Source organism: Columba livia, chromosome Z (assembly GCF_036013475.1).
Source record: "Columba livia isolate bColLiv1 breed racing homer chromosome Z, bColLiv1.pat.W.v2, whole genome shotgun sequence".
NCBI lineage: Eukaryota > Metazoa > Chordata > Aves > Columbiformes > Columbidae > Columba > Columba livia.
In genome coordinates this window covers 19,562,704-19,584,007 of record NC_088642.1, presented here as the reverse complement: position 1 = coordinate 19,584,007, position 21,304 = coordinate 19,562,704, and the positions used below count along the sequence as shown (strand labels likewise).

General features: G+C 41.5%; 1 protein-coding gene across 2 annotated transcripts in view; it reads left to right on the top strand.

Annotated features, from left to right (window-relative positions):
- Positions 1–8,646: 8,646 nt before the first annotated feature.
- Positions 8,647–21,304, top strand: part of MTMR12 (myotubularin related protein 12) — a 37,726-nt gene continuing 25,068 nt past the window's right edge. Inside the window, exons 1-4 of one of the 2 annotated variants that reach the window (XM_065047505.1) lie at positions 8,647–8,861; positions 17,003–17,057; positions 18,222–18,361; positions 20,198–20,270. In XM_065047505.1, coding sequence (XP_064903577.1) covers positions 8,802–8,861; positions 17,003–17,057; positions 18,222–18,361; positions 20,198–20,270 — 328 coding nt within the window. In that variant the 5' untranslated portion in view covers positions 8,647–8,801. Of the gene's footprint in view, positions 8,862–13,292; positions 13,332–17,002; positions 17,058–18,221; positions 18,362–20,197; positions 20,271–21,304 lie in introns of those variants that run through there. The other variant, XM_065047506.1, reaches the window with a different exon arrangement.

Genomic DNA, 21,304 nt, shown 5'->3' with positions numbered 1-21,304 from the left:
CAGGAAAAGGCCTGCCCTTCCCCAGCCTTTTTCCCTTTGGTGGTCAATCACATCAATAGCTGCATTTTTCCAGTGAAAAGTAGTCTTTGAGTGAATTACAACTTTAGGAAGAGAGAAGAAAGTGTGTGTAGGGGAAGGTATCAGAAAGAACAGAACTGATTAAATCAGTCCAACTGAAGAAATAAAATGAGGAAGGCCCTTAGATAGCTACAAATCAAAGCTAAATTAAAATGGAAAGAAAAGTTACATCAAGTAGTAACCCAGCCAACTTCACACTGTGAAGATAGTGTGGGAAAATGAAGAAAAATGCTCTGTTTTGTGCAGAGAGAAGACCTAGTCCAGTACATCATTTGCCACCCATGCAGCAACTGCAGTGCTCCACAAAAAAAAAAGACAAATAAATAGAAGTGCCAAGTGACTGAGGAGGTTGAGGTTGCAATGCTTTGGGCCAGGTGTTAATTAATGTTACATGAAATGTTACTGCAAATGGGCTGGGAGAAAAGCTGAAGGGAAAGATGAAGAGAAGGGACTGACTTTCCATGCATCTATCCTGCTTCTCAGAGAAAACTGTACATCTGGTGCCCGTGCCTTGCTGCCTTACACGTGACTGAAGGGGAGAGCGTTGGAAGAGCTTGAGCACACTTCTCCAAACAGCTGGAAACCAAAAATGCTGCACAGCCAAAAAGAAAAAATGCCGTGTTGTGCAGAAAGTCAACATGCTCTGCTGGACTCGCGTTTGAAATGTGTCGGTGCTCACGACAGCAGAGAGCGCTGCGTCGTTAGCAGCAGGTTCCGCTGGGAAGGCAGAGCGGTAGTAACTTCCACCTTGCTGTTACAAGCATGAAGAGAAAACTGACGTTTCAGCCACCCCAGCATTCCTCTCTGTTGCCAGAGAATGCAATATTTATTCAAAAGAGTTTTAAAATAAGTAAATAAATAAAGAAAGAAATATTTAAGATGCAGCAAAGTTGCCATGGCAGCAAAATCCTACATAAAATCTCTGCTCATGGATCAGGAGAGAGCAGTGGTTCCAAACACAATCGTGACTATCTCATGAGGAAATTGAAAGTAAGTACTTTTAGAGGTAAAGAAAGGAAACATTTCATTGTAGGCACAGGAGAAGGGAGAAAAGAGATTCAGTTTGCCCAGAGTGACTGGGGGTCTCCAAAGAAGAAAAGTGCTATAGAGGTTCTCCCAGGTAAGGGGTCCTGCTGAGGAAGGTAACCTGAGAAAGAGTTTATAAAGACAGACTTGAGAAACCATGTGTCAGAAGAGTATATCTGGCACTTCATTGGGAACAGGAGGAGAGGGACATTTCAGATGCAATTCTGCATTTTTGCTGTCTTGCATCCATTTCTCAATAAACTTCTTGCAGCTGCTACCAGGGGTGATTTCAGGGCAATAGATTCAGGGTAAGCATTCCTCATATGGCAACAGTAAATCACAAACCAGGATTCTGGATGCTTCAGCTAATGTCCCCAGCATGTTCTCCAGCGTATCCAGAGGCACAAGATGTGCCAATTTACAAGCTGTGTGACCAGTTCAGAGCTCCTTTTACAGGAACAGCCAGGGCTGAGGTGTCTCCTAAGGAGCAGTGAAGCAGAGTGAGAGAAAACAGACTTCAAAGCCCAGGGCTTGCAACAAAGTCCACACAATAAACTTTCACTGACCCTCTGCTGGTTTATATAGTCTCCCTGAGGAACAGTCTGCCTACAAATGTCACCCACACATCAGAAAATAATCGAAGATTTAAAATAACTTATTTCTTTGGAAAAACCCTCTGGAGTTCTGGAAGCGCAGGTCATTTCTGGAGTCCCTGAGACACTGAGACATGCCAAATTCCCATGCAACCGTTAGGATACGTTTTAATTCGAGAAAGGTTGGTAAAGAAGCTTTCCAATGGCTTGCAGCTGAAAACCACAGCAATTCTGGAGAAAAATGTTCTAGTAAATCAAATATAGTTGCTCACAGGGAAGAATAAATAGCTTGATAAGATGTCTTCTACAATATATGCTGCTTCTACTAGGTTTGCTGGTTCCAAGATTCGTTTATCTTAGCCAAATAAAGGTTTACCTTGCTTATACAAAGGTCTTCTTGGACTCAGGGACAACAATGGGAAGCTAGAGCCAGCCTCTAGACTCACATTTGTGGTTTACTATTAGTTTCTGCTAAAGGGCATGTAGCTTTCCTTAAGGAGTAAGTTTGTTCCTGTTCCTTAAATTATCTGGGCTGGAATTTTTGGTTACAGCAGCTGTATGGGAGATGGGGATGACAGCACAAGCATTTACCAGGATGGCTCCTGTCAGTACCCCAGATACGTGAGTATTGACTCACACATGCATTTTTCATTAGGAAATCAAAGCCAAGATCATGTTAAAGGCCTGGTAGGCAAAGTAAAACAAGCACATTTTATTTCAGTCATGCACTGGACACAGTTTTCACTGCTAAAGGAAAGAACAGAAGAGACAAGATGCTGCTAGCAAGATCTTCGAGTCTCTATGTGTGCTTCACAAAGAGGCTACTGTCTAGGCCTAATACTGAGTATTGCTCCCTACGGATACACTAGAACCTGCCTGTCCGGTACTCCGTGACTCAGACACTAGATGGCCCTTTGTGGATTCTCTCCTCCCAGAGCAGGAGTCCTCATGGCCAGTGGGAAGAGTCCCAGGAGGCACAGCAGTTTAACTAGACAGACCACATTCCCAGCTGGTGGGGGACAGATGGAAGTCTTCCCCAAGGACCTCCATTATTTTTGGAGAAGCTACTTGGGCAAAAAGTATCTGAGCCACTGAGTAACTCCAGCAAGGACCCCTTGGCAGCTTTTTCTACCACTCAGCTCAGCGACTGGCATCCAAATTGGGAGCCGAATGTCAGCCTTTTATTTTCTGGGGTTTATTCCAAGACACAGAATCAATTCAGACTCTTTGGTCTCAGGAAGACCATGTATCCATTCACCTTTCTTGTTTTCTAAGAGGTCATGTTCCTTAGCACCTCCCTTTGGATTGCAAGTTGAGAAGAACTGAGGGTAAGAGATGAGCCCTGGTTTAACTCTGGCCTGACATCCAGCTGTGGTGTAGGCTTTCTCGTGTTATGGATGGGCTTTGGCTCACCCTTTGGGTACTGTTAAGGAGAAGAAGTGTCCAGCCTGAAGTAATTTGGATTCACAGCCTTTTGGAGAATAAAAGGAAGAGGTTCACCACACAACAAAGAAGTCTGTGTGCGCCCATGAACAAGTAATTGTGTTTGCTTTCAAGAGAGCTAAAAAAAGGTGGAGAACTTCCCTAGCTCGTGTGTTCTTGTTCCTGATACCATGCTTCCTTGGGTGAGCAGAGTTATTAGTTACTCACTTCCTCTTCTCCCACTTGTAGCTAAGAAAAGTAGATTATTTTGCTAGTAGATATGAGGTGCTCTGACTTTGTTTTCCATCCTCAAGTTTAAAACATGTAATTCCCAACTGCGTCTCTATGACTAAAGTAAACACTCTGGTTCAGGGTGTGTTCTCAGCAGTTAATACCTCTGACCTGCTCTTCATTATATACTTGTTCATGTGGTCTTACACTTTTCTGCATTCATGTTTTGACACTCTACACCCCAAATGGTAGAGGAACCTTCCTGGTAAGTGGTGGGATGCACCCATGGTCCCTCTCCATAACCTTTGAATATCTAGATTATCTCTTGACCAAGACTTAAATTTTCAGTTTGCTTATTAGCTCTGGAAGGCAAACAACAACAACAAAAACACATTTAGTAATTAAGGGATGGACACAAAATTGCAGTGGTCTGTATTGCTACCGCCGAAGTAACTGCTGTTTGCCATCTGAGTCATGAACTGGCCATGTGGGACACCACCAGATGGCTTTACATAAGAAGTAAAATCCCAGGACTAAGACACATGATGGTGCAGGAGTCAGAGCAGAAGGTTTCATCTGAGGAAAGGTGCTATAGAGCTCCTTTCCCTTTACTGGGGGAAATTCACACAAAATCTCCCCAAATAAATTAGGTTCTCATAGCAATAAATAGAAAACTTTGCTTACAAAATTAGAACACACAATACGGTCAGTAAAGAAAGAACACTGTGACAAAGAAAAAAAATAAAGAATTAATGGAGGACAGCATTACGTGATCTGTGACCACATCAATGAGAATGAAAACAAATGGCTATATTCCACAAATCTAAATGTTACCTTGGAGTTCACTATGAAAGTGCCAGACTGTGAAGGATGAAATCTGAACCAAGATTGGAAACTAAGTCCCAAAGGACACTTTAAAGTACCAGCAGATTAAAATGTCAATGTAAATCCAGTGCTAAAAGCATCATGTTAGAGTAGAGCCCTTCTTTTGTTAATAGGTTTGTCTAAATTTGCAAAACGCTAACACACATTACTTTTAGTAGGAAGTTGTCTTACCCTGTGGAAAGCAGAGATAGCTGCTGGCTGTTTATAAGAAGACTGATTTGCTGACCTTTCCTCAAACACATCACAGTACATTCCTGATTTCCAATTTTTTCTTTGATAGTTTCCAGTAATCTGATTTCCACCTTCACCTTAAGTCTTCTACATTTCTTACATACTGATTTCAGCTACTTCAATACGGTCTCTCACTGTTTAACATACTAAGCCCTAAACTGAGTTACTTAGTTGAACAATAGAAGTGGAGAGTATCAGACCTAGCATGTGTGGTCGACCTCTGTATAACTGGGGTAAATCTAACACTTCTGGGACACCTCCTGCCTTCTAAGCATGCACAGCCACCTGTGATGCTCTAGGAAGTGCCAGACTAATTGTGCATTTACTACGGAAATATCCAGATTTCCACACCTAAGGGCAATCATTCTGGTAACGCCAGACAAGAGTGAGAGGAAAAAAATAAAGGATAAAAATCTTAAAATTCTACCCAGGTAGCTTTTCAGGACAGAATAAGAAGATCATGGAGACTTGATAAATGGTGACTTTGTGGGATTCTCCTTCCAGCTGCTATCTCAAAATCTTACCTGCATCACCACTGGAGGTGCGTATACGACAAGCAGTGTCCAGGCCTGCATCCAGCTGTGGTGTGGGGCCAAAGGGGGAACACAGCTGCCCCTCCTGCCAGTGGTTTATCACTCTGGAACAGAAGCTCCACACACAGGAGTGCCTTTGCAGGTCTGTGGAAGGGCAAAGCCTCCCCCTCTTTATTTTCTTCAAAATGAGTAAATAGGAAGCAGAATTTCAGATTTAGTACCCTCAACACTCAGGCATGGCTTTAACATTAATTCTTTTCACCTGCCTACCCTACACCAAATCACCCACAACACACAATGACCTGCACCCCTGCCTGAGGCACTGAGGTGGACAAAGCCCCAGGCTCAGAAAAGCTGGAATGTGATATAAAGCTGTATTCAGTGATCTTTGCCAACTGCGCTCCAGATACTGCCTAGGATAATGCCTTATCCAGGCTACTCACTTCCCAGAGCCAAAGCAACCCTGACAAGGAGAACTGCCACAAAGGAAAATATGAGATAAGGCTTGCTGTAGCTAAGAGGGTCCCCGAAAGAAAACTGATAGGAAAGTTGCAAACAGCTCCTTTGTGGCTCCCTTCCATCAGCTGTTCCCACCCAACCTGGGTACAGCTGAGAATTCAGCCCAAAGAATTAGTCAAATTAATGGCATGTAACTTTTTTGAACAAAGCATTCTGTGTTCATGGGAAGAGCGGAGCTGGTCTGTGAGTTTCCCTTCTGCAGACAGCTTTAAAGGTAAGTACTGTGATTATATTTTTAGAAAGAATGCAAAAGATCAGGAGAAAATGGGGGCAGTGAAATGCCGTATGCTCTTAACCAACCACAGAAAAATTAGAACTTGACTTTTTAAAAAGTTTTGCTTTTCTTCATTAGCATGACTGTCATTGACATACACATAAAATGGAACAAAATTAAATCATATTATGTTATAAGCTCACCTTTTCTTGTATTTTGATGTGGGGTTTGTTGTTGTTTTTTAAAGGAGAGAAAGTCACTGGCAGCATGGAACAAAACTTCCTATTTGGAAATAATGTGGGAAGATGGATCATCATCCCAGGAAATTTCAATTTGTTGCAGAAATGATTTTTTAAAAGGCCTTTGTTAGTGACGAGAACAATCCCAAATGATACAACACTGAACCATCTTATTTCCTCATAGGGAGGAGGTGACTCAGAAAAACACTACAGAGTAAAAATGCTGGAGGGAGGGAGGGAGCACAGGAAAATAATAGAAAAGTTAATATATAAATACAAAAATGAGAGGCAGCAGATGACTACAGGGGGAGCACACAGATGAGGTGGGGAAGGAGGACACTCAGAAAGGCCAACTTCGGCTTGCCCAAGGTGCCCTGAGCACTGGCCGCTCTGTCAAGGCTTTTTCTGTACAAGGCTTTTATTTGGTTGCCCCATTAGCTTCAGGAGGAGCCTAATTCCCCTCCACTGACTGCAAGGGGAATCTACAGAGGTTAGGTGGCTGGGCTGAAGCTGGCTTTTGGTAATACTCCTCACAGACACCCAGAATTTTAGAAGAGCAAGGCAGAAGACTGCACAGAGGTCTTTCTGGGGAAAGGGAAGGTCACCCAAGCCCTGGGTGCTCTGTAACCTGATACAGCACAGTGTGCTGTATTGCAGCTCTTCTTTTCAGAGGCAAATGTACCCTTCTGAGGTACGTTACTTCGCTTGTGTGACAGCTTTGTTTTGTCCTTTCCGGAAAAGGTGAACACGCTGACTGATGAAGTGGGGATCTGAACCCAGCCGTCACATGCCAGGAAAAGGGTTTCAAATCCCTCCAGTGATGGGCTCAGCCTGGTGTGTTTGGCATCCTGGGGAGCACACCAGGACGTGGGACTATGTGGATATTCCACTGATAGCAGTTATACACGTTTGGATTTTGAGGATGTAGGGCTTTTTTTGATGAGATGTTGAAGAGTGAATTCCCATGTGCTATGTGGGAACCAAAGCTCCTTTTGCACTTCCCATCGGAGTTAACACTCTGGCCCAGTGTCAAAACATCCCTTCCTCTTCAATACATGCTAAGTAGCTGCTTTTTGCCTTAATCTGCTCGTAAACTTCAGGGTGCGTTTGGAGGTAATCCTGCTGTTGCCACTGTAAATTCAGATGCTTTAAAATATATTTTTTATAGTGCTATTCTCGTTATGTATTTGCTTACAACTGGAGAGCATGGAGGAACTGTCCCAATTTTCTGTTCACCAAAGGTTTGCACAGTTGTAACCACGGGCTGTATTTTTGACCTATGCAGCTGAGATCAGATGCAGTGTAAAGGAATTATGTGGAAGCAGCTGTGGAGTGAAACGTGAGAGCTCTTCTGCACGGGATCCCACACCAGAATAGCTTTTGTTGTAAAAGTACTAATGAAACCTCATCTCTGCATTTTCTTTTCTCAGGCTGGTGGTGACTAAATCACTTTTCATTCCTTGAGACTGAAAATAGGGAAATTAATTTATTTCTGAATTAAAACAGCAACTCTATTTTATCTTTGTAAATGCCATCTTAGGACTCCCTGTACCTCTTTTTCTTTCTCCTTTTAGTTTCTCCAGGTATGGGTTTGCAGCAAGGTAAATTAAGTGAAGTATTACAACAAAAAGAGAGGGAGCAATATGAAAAGTGCTTATTAGTAGTACTTGGAGGAGCTATTGATTTTTCATGTCCTACAGTCTATTGAAGTTTGTAAAGTATGCTTTATTTTTGCAAAAATATTTCCATACATACTCTGTATGCAAATTGTCACCTCAGTTACCATTTGTCATTTTAATTGCTGGGTAGTTCTGATGCCACAGGCAGTTCACAACATTTGCATTGTTCTTTATCCGCATAAAACTTAACCTTTTAAAAAACAACCTAGATACCCAGTAAACCTGGTATTTATTTACAGCTCTGATTATACAGTGTCCAAAGACAACATTCCAGGGAGGCTGCAGCTGTTAACGCTTTAATAGACATTGGGCAGACGGCTTTTCAGGGTCTATCAGCAGCCAGGTTTAGAGAATTACTAAAAATCTAGAGGATAGTTTAAACGGGTAGCCTGTTCTATGACATTTTCGTTGCACATCTCCTGACTGAAGTAAAACTCAGCGTGTCATTTCACTTAACACGCAGTTTTCTTACAAGCATGCACGGATGCAACACGGGCATTTTGCAGATGAGTAAGAAATGGGCAATTTAAACAAAGTGACAATTCCACTACAGAACAGGCGAGAGGGAACACTCTGTCAGTGTCCCGCAGAGCCGTGGGGATCCCGCGGGAGAAACCCGGCGGGGCGGCTGCCCGCCCTCCGCCGGCACCGGCTCCCGGCCCCCCGCGCCGTTGCCGGGCGCGGCAAGGCGGCGCTCACCACCCGCACAGGCGGAGGTGCCCCAGTACCCCCGGTGCCCTGCGGCCACCGCCCCAGCCCGGCCCGGCCCGCCGCGCCCCTTGTGGGGTACGGGGAACTGCGCCCCCCGGCGGCTGGGCTGGGCCGCGCCCCGACTAGCCTCCCTCTCCGCCGCTCACCGCCCCGCCTCCTCCAGGCACTTCCCCTCGCGGCCAATAAGAGGATGGCGCAATATGAGTGACAGCAGTTGTGGCCAGTGAGAACGGGTGCGGCGGGGAGGCGGTGCTCTAGGAATGGCCGGCGGCGGGGTGGGCGGGCACCGGCGTAGGGGCGGGGTCAGTACGTGCTACGGATACCGCCGCTTTCCCTGCTGCCGCCGTTGCCGGCTGGTCCCCGCCGCGGCCCCCTGAGGAGAAGCTCGGGGAAGCGGTGCCGCTGCGGGCTCCAGGGGCAGACGGGAGGCGGCCGGAGCCATGCTGGGCAGCGGGGCCAAGGTGGCCAAGCCCTCGTTCGTGTCCTACATCAGCCCGGAGGTACGGGGCGGCGGGACGAGGAAGGGGCCGCGGGCGGCGCGGGCTGCGGGAGGCGGGCGGAGGAGCTGTGAGGCAGCCGCAGCCCGGGCCCGCGGGGCGGGGGCGAGTCCGGCGAGGGCCCGCTGGGGTCTCGTCAGGGCCGTGGGAGCAGGGCTGCGCTCCCTTCGGCGCGCTGTCGGGCTGCTCGGCCGGAGTTTGCCGCCGGGAGGTGTGAAGAGCCTGGCGGTGCGGCCGCGGGACGGGCGTGCGGCTGGAGAAGGGCGGGTGCGAGCGCTGCCGGTGCGCTTTCCCGGGGGTGGCGGGTCCGGTGCCTCGGAGGCGCTTCCCTGGGAACGGAGAGGAAGCATCGTGCCTGTTGCTTCCTGAGAAAGCTTAAAAAAAATGTAGCTGGCCGGTCAGTTTTGAGATGGTTATTTTTCTGGTGCTTCACGTGGGTTGTTTTCGCAAGCTCTAAGCAGATGTCAGGCTGTCACCGTGGCTGCTCAGCTTCTAAGGTGGGACTTTCCCACCCTGTTTTTCTCGGCGTCCCTCACCGGCACTCCCGATGTGTGCTCTGTCTCTGCAGGCTCCTCCTGTTCAGCTCCGCTGGTCCAAAGCGCTGGGGCCCTTCTCTAACAGCTTAGGGTTGGACTCTTGGCTGTACATATCCTTCATATTGTTCTTCCTGTTGTCCTTTCACATATTTATTGAAACTTATGTTGGCAGTCTAACTGAAGTGGCTTTAGACTCAGTTTACTGAGGTCATGTTGTTAGCAGATGTTGTTAGATAAGTATTATTATTCAGTATTCCTTCATTTAGTATTCCTGGTGAACAGCTGTTTTCTAGGAAGACTAATCTTCATGAAAACTACCCATTTCTTTTTCCCTCCATAGTTCTTTGTAATCTGTGTCAAACTGGTTCCTCTTAATTGTTGAATTCTCTTGAGAGCTTCTTAGGGAAGAGATTTTTGTCTATCTTGTTAATGAGTACAGAGTGGGTCACTGATAGGACCTTGGAGAATCTGCTGGTTTTATTTCTCACTGAATCTGAAATAACAATGCAAAGTTATTATGGCTTAGGTCAGCTGTGCTGATTACAACTTACATCCTTATTTTGTGATAGAAACTCTAGTTTTATGTTGTTAAGCCCTGGTGACTTGTAGTTTCATCAGGTCACTTTAAAAGCTTTTTCTCTTCCTTGTATTTTTTTCAGTGGAAATGGATGTAAATGATAGTTACAAATATTTCTGGAGTCAGCAAATATATGTATGAAGTCAGTCTTTCACCTTAGGAAAGTATGTTGTACAAATATACAAAAAATGTGTACTCAAGGAACTGAATTTTGCAAAGGTAAGATCTTCACTTGTTGCACCTACTGAAAGCCACTTCACCATTTAAACAAGCATTCTGGGTGATTAAAGCTTGCTGGAAAAAGGGACCAGTGAGAAAACGGTACAAGTCAAATATATGTAGTGCAGTAAGACAGAAAACAATAAAGAATACTTCAACTTGATTATAACTACAGTAATGTAACTCTTCAAATATGATATTGTTGGTTGCAGGAAGGCAAACAAAGGTATTTAATACTGGAAGATGAAGCTTTTAATAAAATATCCTGATGTACTAGAGCTCGCAGTCATTTACTTTATCCATGTTGCTTCTAACTATCTCCTTGATGCACTTAAATGTAGGAATTTAATGGACTCTTGCAGCAGAAACTTTGAAATGTGGACCTGATGACTGCCCTAGAATTAGTGTCTCTTTCACAGCTTCAAAAGCTCAGTCAAACTGAGGTCAGATTCCAGTTGCAAGTAAGGGAGATTTAACTATTTGCTCTGAGTTTGGCATCTTGACAGCCTGTGACTACCTTAATGGGATGGTTACACAGCAAGCTGAAGACTTCAGTGATTTTTTTATTTTTAATGAGGATTAAAAATAAAATGTTAGATCTGTGATGAAACCTGTGAGGCTAATTGTGGATCTGGGAAAAAACCCACGTTGATTAGATATCCTAAAATAAACAGAAGTGAGCATGTCTCAAGGAACAGTATTCCTTATGTATGTGAGAAAATAGACTTTCTGAACACAAATTTCCTGTACCTGTTGACTTTCATATAGCTGAGTTTTAAAATTGGGGTTAGACTGATAGAACAGTGGAAATACTTCAATCCCTCTTATGTGGAGAATAGCTTGGTTAACTGGGAACTTTCTTTTCATCAAGACAGTGCAACTACCATCCTAGGGCAGACTAATACCCTGTCTCTTTCAGTATCAGGTGCTTGGGCGGAAGTGTTGGCAACAGGTATGTTTAGTATCATGCTTCCTCTGGTAGACCCTTGTCAAAAGATGGGAAACAGCAGTTCAGGGATTTAATGAGCTTGAGGTTGTGTCTAGATAGCATTTGAGTTCATGATGAACTTGTCTGTGGATTTACAGAGCCTTGCCTTGAATGTATTTCTACTTCTGACTTGCAGCAAGATTTTCTGTCAATCACAATGCAATATAGAGCAATACAGTAGTGTTATGCTCTCGTCCTTGCAACCTCCAGATTCATTGTGCTTGTCCATGTTCCTCTGGTATGTTGTTTGAGACCTAAAACTGCTGCCTCTATGTTATGTGAGCCCTACAGCAAGACGATGTGACAGGTAGAGCTGAGCTTTTTTCTAGCTCTAGCTCGTTTAGTCCATCCTCAGATACCTGATGGACACATTAGGTAATGTTCAGAAAAATAAAATGAAGTGAGCTTTATACTGGTTTTGGCATTTGTGTGTTTGAATGTGAAAAGAAACAGGAACTCTATTTGTGTTAATATATAGCAAGACAGAAGTAAAGAGTGAACAGAAAATGCTGTTTATTGAAGGAACAGAAGTGATTTCCGCTGTGAAACCCCAGAATGTCTATAAAAGCAACGCTTTTGACATCTGACTAAATATAACCTAGTTATGCTGTGCTGTGTGGAACTACAGATCAATCAATGGTCTGTTGAGAGCAAGACCGTAGGATGTTGATATTAGTGACACACTTCCCCTCAGGACAGACTTGGCTACCATGCAGGAAGTGGGGTGAATAGTAGGGTATAAAGTCAATATTTTGACATGTCTGATTATAGACCAGGAAAATTTGTCTATGGAGACATAGAAATAAGAACCAGTGAATTACTTCATGATTTCTAACTGAAATATTACTAAACTGAAAGCATTTGTGAGGCCAACAAGCTGCATCATGTTTTACTTCAATTTGAATAAAAATTTGTTTGTTAAACTTGATTTAAAGCTTAATGTTACTTTTTGTGCATGCATTCTTAAAAGTTAAATCCTCCATGTTAATTCTTATAGGATGTTAGGTCTGCTATTAGCCCATGAACTTTAAGAGTTTGTTCTGCTTCATTCTGTTTCTCTGTGAAATCTGGAGTGCAGAGTTGTGAGGGTAACTTTCAGACCTCTGGTGCTTTGTCCCAAATCATGCATTGCTGTCAGCTCATAGCCACTATGAACACTTGTTGCTTGTGAGTCTTGGTGCAATATTTACGCTCTTAAAATAGTATGTCACTCCTTTTAAATTGGAGCGATGAAACTGAAGAGTGGCACAAGGAATGGGAGTTACCACAGCGGACAGCTGGGCTGTGGGCTGACGTGGGGGAAGCTGGCTGTTGAAGTCAGAGGAGAGAAACAGGACAATGTAAGGAAAGAGGAAAGTATAAAAGATGAAAAGGACATGGAAAACATCCACTGTGACCTAATGGGCTATTAGATAATGGAGCTGTGAAAGGAAGGAAAACAAGCATTTAGAGAATATTTTCAGCACCGTTATTAAAGTGTAGTAAGTATCTTCTTTGGATTGTATGACAACACAATGTGGGATTGTTTGACAAAGAAATAGTCTTCCAGAAAATACCAAGTGTGTATTGTAGTTCATTTCTGAATACTAGTGTGTATTCAGAATGTGTGATAAGCGTGTGCACAGGTATTTCCTCTTTTGCCTGAAATTTCAGTGAAACTACTCGACAAAAGTTTGATTTATTTTACTCAGGAATACTGTAGTCATTTGCTAAACCACCACAACTAACTTGCAAATATTTTGGTGAACAGTTTGAGTTTTACAACTGATAAAGAAAAATGTGTAGTTAAGAAAGCTATCACAGCCCTCTGTTAGTCTTCTAGTATAGTAAATAAGAAAAAACAGGAGTTCACTGTAAGCCTCACCACAGGGTCGAGCTTCCCTGTGGCAAGATTACTTCTGGAAAACTATATGAGAACATTAAAATGCCCTGTGTTCTCACAGCACTGCTATTTGCTGTCGGTCTTGGAAGGATGTATGTTTCAGCCAGTACTCTTGAAACCCTGGAAGTGATAACTGGTTCCTTTATTACATGAAACTAGTGGGAAATGTTTTTCCCAGTGTATTTACTGAAAATCTTGTTTTCAGTTTTTGGAATTACTGCGAGCACAAACGTCTGGCTGTGGATAAATGGAAACCTTACTGTGTGCTCAGGTAGGTTCAGAGTTTACAGCGTATTCTAGTTTGCAGCAGCAGACTGTATGCATGGTCTCTCTGCTGAGAGTGATGATCAACATCCAGTATCAATAGGCAATACTGGTTAAAGAAAATTCAGTTCTCTGACAAGATCAGAGTAAGCAGGGTTCTAGCTTGCAGGGAGTTTTTTTTCACATTTTACTCATTTTCTGTCCACAGTCGATTCCTCCCTGTGGAATAGGAGGCAAGGAATTGTGCTTAGTTGTGGTGAGGCTCTAGGACAAAAAGCAGGATCATTTGGGATCTCTCTCGTGCCCTAACTGCCCATAATTGCTACTGGACTGTACTGACTTAAACTGGATATTGTGTCACACATGGTGGCTCTTTTATGCTTCAGCACTTAGGGAGGACGTGTCACCAGACAGACTTGAGGAATATATTTTAGCCCCTTTGAGTATGTTTTTGGGAGAGAGCTGAATATAGTCCCTGCAAACTGCGCAGTTGTTCTCTATACTTGGATAAAAATCAAGAAGAAGAGAAAAGGTAAGTCTTTCTTTAAGAAAAGTGTTTATCTATGGTGTCGTCCCTCCGCTGTTGAGGCAGAGGATCTGCATGGAGCGTGTTGTCTCCTTCTCCTGGCACTTCATGGTTTCCTAGTGCTATCAGCTGAAGGCAGTTTGAAATGACAAGGAGAATGATGCATTATGAATTAGTGTAGTGTGAGATGTTGTCAGCCTCCAGTTTCACTATGACTTCGTAGTCTGTACTGTGGTAATTATGGAGTGTTCCTGTCTTGCCTGCTACTGTTTGGTAGCCTGGAAAAAAGGGATGTAGCACAAGGTAAGTGTGCAGATGAGAAACATCTCCAAGTAAGAAGTTACTGAAACCTTCAGCAAAGTTGAAGTGTTTGTTTCTATAATCTCTGAGGCAATTCAAAGTTAATTTTCCTCATTTGTATGGTGTCCTGTGGGTATCTGCTTTTAGCCGTTGCTGGTAGGTAGTAGGGTTTCCTGTGTTGTATCTTGAGGAAGAGGTGCCAAGATTCTGCTTGGGGCATTCAGAACAGGGAAGCTACAGATGAAGAAGTATCTACTTGGAGGTGCGGATGGCTTTCAGTGTTCATAAATGGGAAGTGCATGCATGCTTGACTTCAACAAAGGGTCAGAGGCTGAAGTTTCCTGAGGCCTGAGTGGATTTAGTAGCTTGTGAGAAGGGAGAGAGACTTGCTTCTTTCTGCTGCTTCCCTTTCTTTTGTTTCTGTGCTCATCAGACCTGTTGATGAGCCAGTTCTGCTAACAATGGGCAATAACAACAAAACCAAATGTAGCACAAGTACAGACTTTCCAGCTGATCTTATGAACCAAATTACCTCACCATGTAGTCAGACAAACCCAGGGATAAAAGGAGAGGGCGGGTGTGAAGTGTATGACTGATTGAAGGGGTGTTGGGGAGCATGCATTTTAGTGTCAGCAGGCTCTTAAGTATCTAAGATCTGTGTTGCCCCACAACTGAAATCTGTTAGAAAAATGAAGTTGAAACAGAGTGGAAGTATTAGCTAAATTTATGGGTTCCTACACAACTTGCACTGACTCATGGTGAGTTAACAACTTGTTTTCACAAAGATCTTTGCCTTCTCTCTTAAAAGAACAAATATAAAATACGACATTAGTAGAGTTTAATATATTTTCATATCCTCCTGTGGAAAATCAGCACAGCAACTTGGATTGTTCAGCAATGTTCATGGCTTGCATTCTAGCTCTCCCTAGTGCACATGCGTGAAAATTTTCTTTAAAATATTTATTATTTTATTATGGGAATGTAAATGCTGACTTTCAAATAGAACTCTTCTGGAGGCTCAGCTCTTGGAAGCTGTTGTGTGCTATAGGAATTCTGCCTATAGCACTTCAATGTCTGTGGGTTTTTGATAGCTTTTATAAAAGATTCCATGCATTTTAATAAATGGATGTAAGCTCAAAGAACTTATTTGAGTTTGGTTTTGTGGTTTTTTTTTGTTTGTTTGTTTGTTTTTTTTATTCAGGTCTTACATGCTCACACCAGCATAAACTGGTACTCATAGCAATAAGTATGAACATTCAGGCACTGAGTATACATAAACAGTAGTTATTACGTGTGTTATGATATCCCCCAAAGTAAAAGTTACTGGTAGAACACCTAGTTAGTATACTACTTTACTGTTCAGTAGCAGTGATTGTTGGCACACAGTTTGTGAGCAGACAGTGTTGCATTTAGTTGCACACAAATAGTGATAGTAGGAGGCATAGCTATAAAGGCAATACTAAAAACAAAGTTTAGCTTAGAGCTACCAGTGGCAAAGAGACAACATTGGGAAAACGTTATTTCTTCTCTGAATGCAGCAGTGTTCAGCTGGAGCCATGTTTGCATAGCGACTTACTTAGCTGACAAGAATGAAATATGATTAAAATTTACTTGTACAACATCCAGGCTTAGAAGTTAAAGGCAGCAAATTGTGTTTTGTTTTCTGTGTTAGCTGCCAGCTGTAGTTACTGATTTCTTTCTTCACAGCACCACCACTGCTTCATTTTATAACTTTTACCTCTTTTCACCCTGTCTTGAGTGTCTCTGCAGTTCTCATGGTGTGGTTTCTTAGTGGTTTTAGTTTTGCTGGGCACCTTTCAAGCTTCTCCTTGGGTCTTCTGAGTGTTGAGAGCAAGTGTTTATGTGAATGGCAAAGGGGGATTATTTTTATGCTCTCAAGGGCTTTTGTTTGTTTCTTTGTATTTAACCTGGCAAAAATGTTATTGCTTATGCCTCCTTTTGATTGCTTGTCTTGATTTGCATTATCTGACTTTGGATGCTGGTGACAAGCTAAAATTAGCTTGCTTACGGCTTTGGCCCCAGGGGGGTTTCCAGTTAACTAATAGTTTTCCAGAAAGACTCCAGTGCATGTGAAGTGATTTGGACTTGGAGGAGGAAGTTCTGAACTGGCTGAGCAGGAAGGGTGTAGCATGTCCTCTAGTTTAATGGTTTTTGTTAGAGATTTTAGTCCAACTATCAGTGCCTCAAGGCTAGAATAAATGATACTGAGAGTTTAATAGGACTTATTTGTGCAATTTGGGTCCAAATTAAAGGATATCTTGTGACGGGTTTTACCATTTGGCTCTGAGATTCTGAAATCCCTTTCCCTGTAATGTTAGTAGTACTCTTTGAGTAACTTTTGTACTTTTATTTCAATAATACATGTAAGAAAAACAGAAGTAGATATCAAAGGATGAAGCTTGAAAAGCTGAAAGGAAAACAAATATTAAATCATGCACAGAAAAGCTTAGGAATAAACTCTGGGAGATGGTGTTGTATTATAATAGTAAGTTTATGCTTGTGCATTTGCATGTGATAAGAGAACTTGAAGTATTGGCAATGCTTTAATTCTTCCTGTTTCTTATATAAATAATGCATTTCCTTTTGCGTTCACAACTGCATGTAACCCACTGACAATGTGGGTGTCAAACTACAGACTTATTTAGCTAATAGACTACTGACCTTTAGTGGAGGAAGCACATTGCCCACTTATTCTCCTTAATTTAGGATTTTTTTCCGTAATTTTAATTTATCTATGTGCTAGAATATGAAGGATTTAAGAGAGAGGGTACTGTTATCATGTGTTGAAGGTACAATCTCTGCAAAGTAATAATTATTCTTTCGCTCCTTAGGAAATACACATAAAGGAACCAATAGAAAAGGAAGTAAATCCTCGCTTATTACCAGGTAACAGTTTTATATTGTATTATTAGAATTAAATAATAAAATATTAGACATGTAAACCATATTTAAATATTCCTATGTCTGTCCAGCAAACAGTCATGTGACATCAGTGTCCCAAGTAGTAAAAGAGAGGTTTTGGTTTAGCAACCCACACAAATGGAAATGTTTTAAATATTTGCGTCTGCGTGGGTTGTTTAAAAAATTATAAAATTTTCAATTTTTGTAGTATATGGTATCTTGTGGAAAAATGTCTATACTTCAGTTTGCCTGGTTTCTTAAAAGATAATTTGGGTAGGTTTTTATTTGTTTGGGAACTGGAGACCAAGAACTAGTGGAAACTTTCTAATTGCTTTGCTTTACTATGAGTTACTTAGGCCTTCTGATGCCTCATTCACTGTTTAGATTTTTTTTTTTTTTTAATTTGCAATTACTAATATAAAATACAAGTAAAATCTTAGAATAAACTAGTATTATTCTGTTGGGTTTTCTGTACTTTATAGGACAGACTGAGAGTTTGGCTGATTATATGCACTAAAACCTGTTTTTACGTTTTTGAACTTGAAGTTCAGTTCCTGATGATTTTAAGATCAGAATTTAATCAACCATTATTTATGCAAACTTGTATTTGAGGACTTTAAAATAGCCCTGGGACCTGTAAAACAAGCAACATCTCCAGTCAGAGCTATGAAAAAAACAACTGATGGATTTGTAATCACCTCAAATGTTTCACCGCTCTTAGAGTTTAGAAGTAAGGAAAATTGGAACAGTTTTCAACTTGTTTATTGATGATATTAACTACTCTGCAGTGGGCTTTAAGACGTGGTTTTTTTGAGTACACACTCACATGGTTGCTCTTTGTAGCTCCAGGCGTTGTTTTCCTGCTGCTTAGAGTGGCCACGATGCAGGTGCTTCTGGTTACAGAACTCCTAAATGTGTGCAGCTGGACAGTGTTCAGTCCATCTTGAGAAATGTTAATAGCCTAGAAGGCTCTCTGTGTACTGATTCCAGGATCTGCCTCTTAGTCTTTTCATGTAACAGTGATGAAATATCTCCAGGCATATGGTTAGGTGAAGCCGTCAGGAAGTTAATGCTGAGTTTAAGGTGACAGTTGAAATAATTCAATCAAGTATATCAGTTGTGTTGCAAGACGGTGTTTCTTTCACACAGGTGAACTGCTGCTTTGTGAGGCAAGCACGGTGTACAAGTATATACAAGAAGATGGGTCAAGTCGTGGCACCTATGGGAAACTTGTATGCACAAACTTCAAGATTGCTTTCCTTGACGATGATTCTGCATCAGATGATAATGTAGGAGGACAAGTCTTTTAATTATGACCAAACATGCTCTAAGGACATATAGTGTCTCTGAGTGAATAATATCTTTACCTTTTACAAAGATGCAGAATGAATGTAGATTTATAACAAGTTTTAATGGCTGCAGACCAATTTTAAATAGTCTGTATCTGCCTGGTCTACGCCATCCTTGCTCAAGTGAAAATGTTGCAAGGATGCATGTGGACACTTACAGTAGACTTAATTTATAACTCTGCGTCTTGTGAGTTGGTAATTTTGTGAAGCTTAAGTTAAAATAATTGTTTTGAAATTTAGATCAACAGTTTAAACATGATTTCTGACTGCTTATCTAGTAGAAATTGCAAAAATCTGAATGTGAAACACACTTCTAATGTTGTGTAACATCTGACTTGACTTTGGGCTACATCTGTAGAACCATTTGAGAGCTGCACAAGGCTAAGCTGATATTCAGTGGAAATGCTCTAGATAAGCTCTGAATTATTCCATTCAAACTCGGGTATTGACTGCAAAGATTTAAAAACTTGGTACTGTTGAGTTGGCAAATGTTAAAAAAGCCTTCAGGTCTTAGAAATTACTTGAATCTTGTTTCTTTTATTTTAGGTGCTCAAATGCAAAGGGGAATGGTAACGCCATACCTTTTTTGATGTGCATAAGCACCTGAAATAGTCTAGTCCCTTTAGGTGATAAAAGTGAAGGGCAGCCTAGTATATAGCTCTTGAGTGCGAGGTGATCTTGGAAGCTCAGAATAATAAGAATAGAATTTGACACATTGATCGTAGTCAGAAATTTCTTGGGGTAAAATTTCAGGGGGTTCAAATGTTAAGCTAAGGCTTATCCAGCCAAATAGGATTTTTTGGACTTTCTGGAATTACAAAATTACAGAATTAATTGGGACAAAGCTGCAGAGCCCTTTTCCACAGATCACATGAGATTTATGCTAAAGTTGGTAGTGGTCATGCTAATTTCTGTTCCATTGCTAACTTTAAATCTTGGGTTTATAGCATGCCAAGTCAACTATTATATAATTTATATATATGTGTGTGTGTGTGTGTGTATGTGTGTATGTATGTATGTAACGATTATATAATTCTCTTAACAAAAGTTAATTATTAGCCACCTGATTCAGAGTGGTGCAGACCTGGAAATAACTTGGATGAGGTTAACTCTGTTCACAGCTGTCTTCATGTAAAATGTGATTTGCTGGTGTAGTGCACATCAGCCTTCTGGTAATTTAACATAACAATATTTAATTGTGGCGTCACTCAAATGTCACTTTTAACTTTGAACTCATGAATGATAGAAACGAAGAGAGTCCCAAATCACTTCAGGTTTGTCAAAACAGTAGATAAGAGAATTGAGTTGTTCGTGTCTTCATTTTACCCAGTGATAACTCTGGCTGTCTTGTTGGAATATTCTTGGGATGCTTGTTCTTTTAGGAGACTTTCTATTTCCTGCCAGGTTCCCATAGCAAGGAAACTTGTCATAAAATGGCTTGGATTACATCAAGTTACTCTATTTCCTGTTTACTGCAATGATTCTAGTTTGAAAAGTGACTCAATAGAAATGCATGCTTTGAAGCTATTTGAAAAGTAAAAACTCAGTCTACATTTCAAGCATGGCTCAGACTTAAATAAAAGTGGATCTGCAGTTTATAAACTATGGCTGTATGACTTGCATCTGTCTGTATTTTAATAGCTGTTCTTCAGTATTCTGCCTTAAACAGCTCATAAGAAGTAATGCTGGTATTAAAGTACTGAATACAGCCTTTACTTGTAAGAAAGTGCTACTGCTTAGTAGTGTGAGATTTCTGATAATTTTTTCATGTTCTAGGAGCCACAATTTAAGAATAAGATTGTAGGAGAAAATGACATAACCCTGCAATGTGTAGATCAAATCTATGGAGGTAGGTCAGCTTTCTCCTGTTTGTTTAACATGCCTCATGCTTCTGAGTCTTACAGTGCTGGTGCTCTTTTCGTATGTACTTGCATTTTAGAAAACTGATAGCGTTGTCACGTTGGGAACTAGGATTGGGTAGTCTGGACAAAAGAGCCGCAGTTACATTTGACAATGAAATGACAGCTAAGAGTTCTATTAGAACATTTTGATTAATTGTCTTGCTGGGACAGACAAAACCATTTCTTCAGAAAGCTGTGGTTGAAAGCAGAGAAGAGTGTACAGTGAAATGTGATTAAAACTTACGCGTAAGGACCTTCCAGTGTATCAACTATTTCTGTAAATACAGAGATCACTTCATTAGCACAATAGCACTGCAGAGCAGTACAGGTACTAAATTCCCAAACAGTACCTTTTGCTTGCCTAAGGGAATTTTGTTTTATGAGGTTTGTGATGTCTTCAAAATATCAAAGGATATGGAAAATGAGGTTTTAATTTACTTGTAAATGAATGGGTGTTTTGCAGCAGAGCTTACAGGCATGCCTGTATGACTTAAAAAGGTAAACAAGAATGGGGCTTGTAATTTCTAAGTAGCAGGAAAGGATTTATAGAGAAGCCTGACTTTGGACTAGTGTTAGAGTATTCAGAGTATTTATGAACCACAATGTGGATTTGTGAAGCAGTGGACTAGGGAGAGACTAGTGGAAGTTGATTATGAGAACACTATTTGATTTTGCATACAATGGCCTAGCTGGCAGCACTTGAAGCTGTGAAATGATACATCCTCAAACAGAAGTGAATAAAGGCCTCTCCTGGAGATTTTATTAATTTTATTATTTTTTTTTTTTAGTGTTAGGAGCTTAGAATGATCTCACTTGTTTGGGGACTTTCCCTCAGGCAAAATTACTAAGTTATGTTCTTTGTGCATCTCAGAACTTTGGACTTATTACACAGTCAGAATGTGAACAGAAATAATCACTTAGCAGCTGGCTTGTTGCAAGTTTGGTTTCTGTCTTGCAGGAAGTAGTTTAAAAAAAAGTTGAG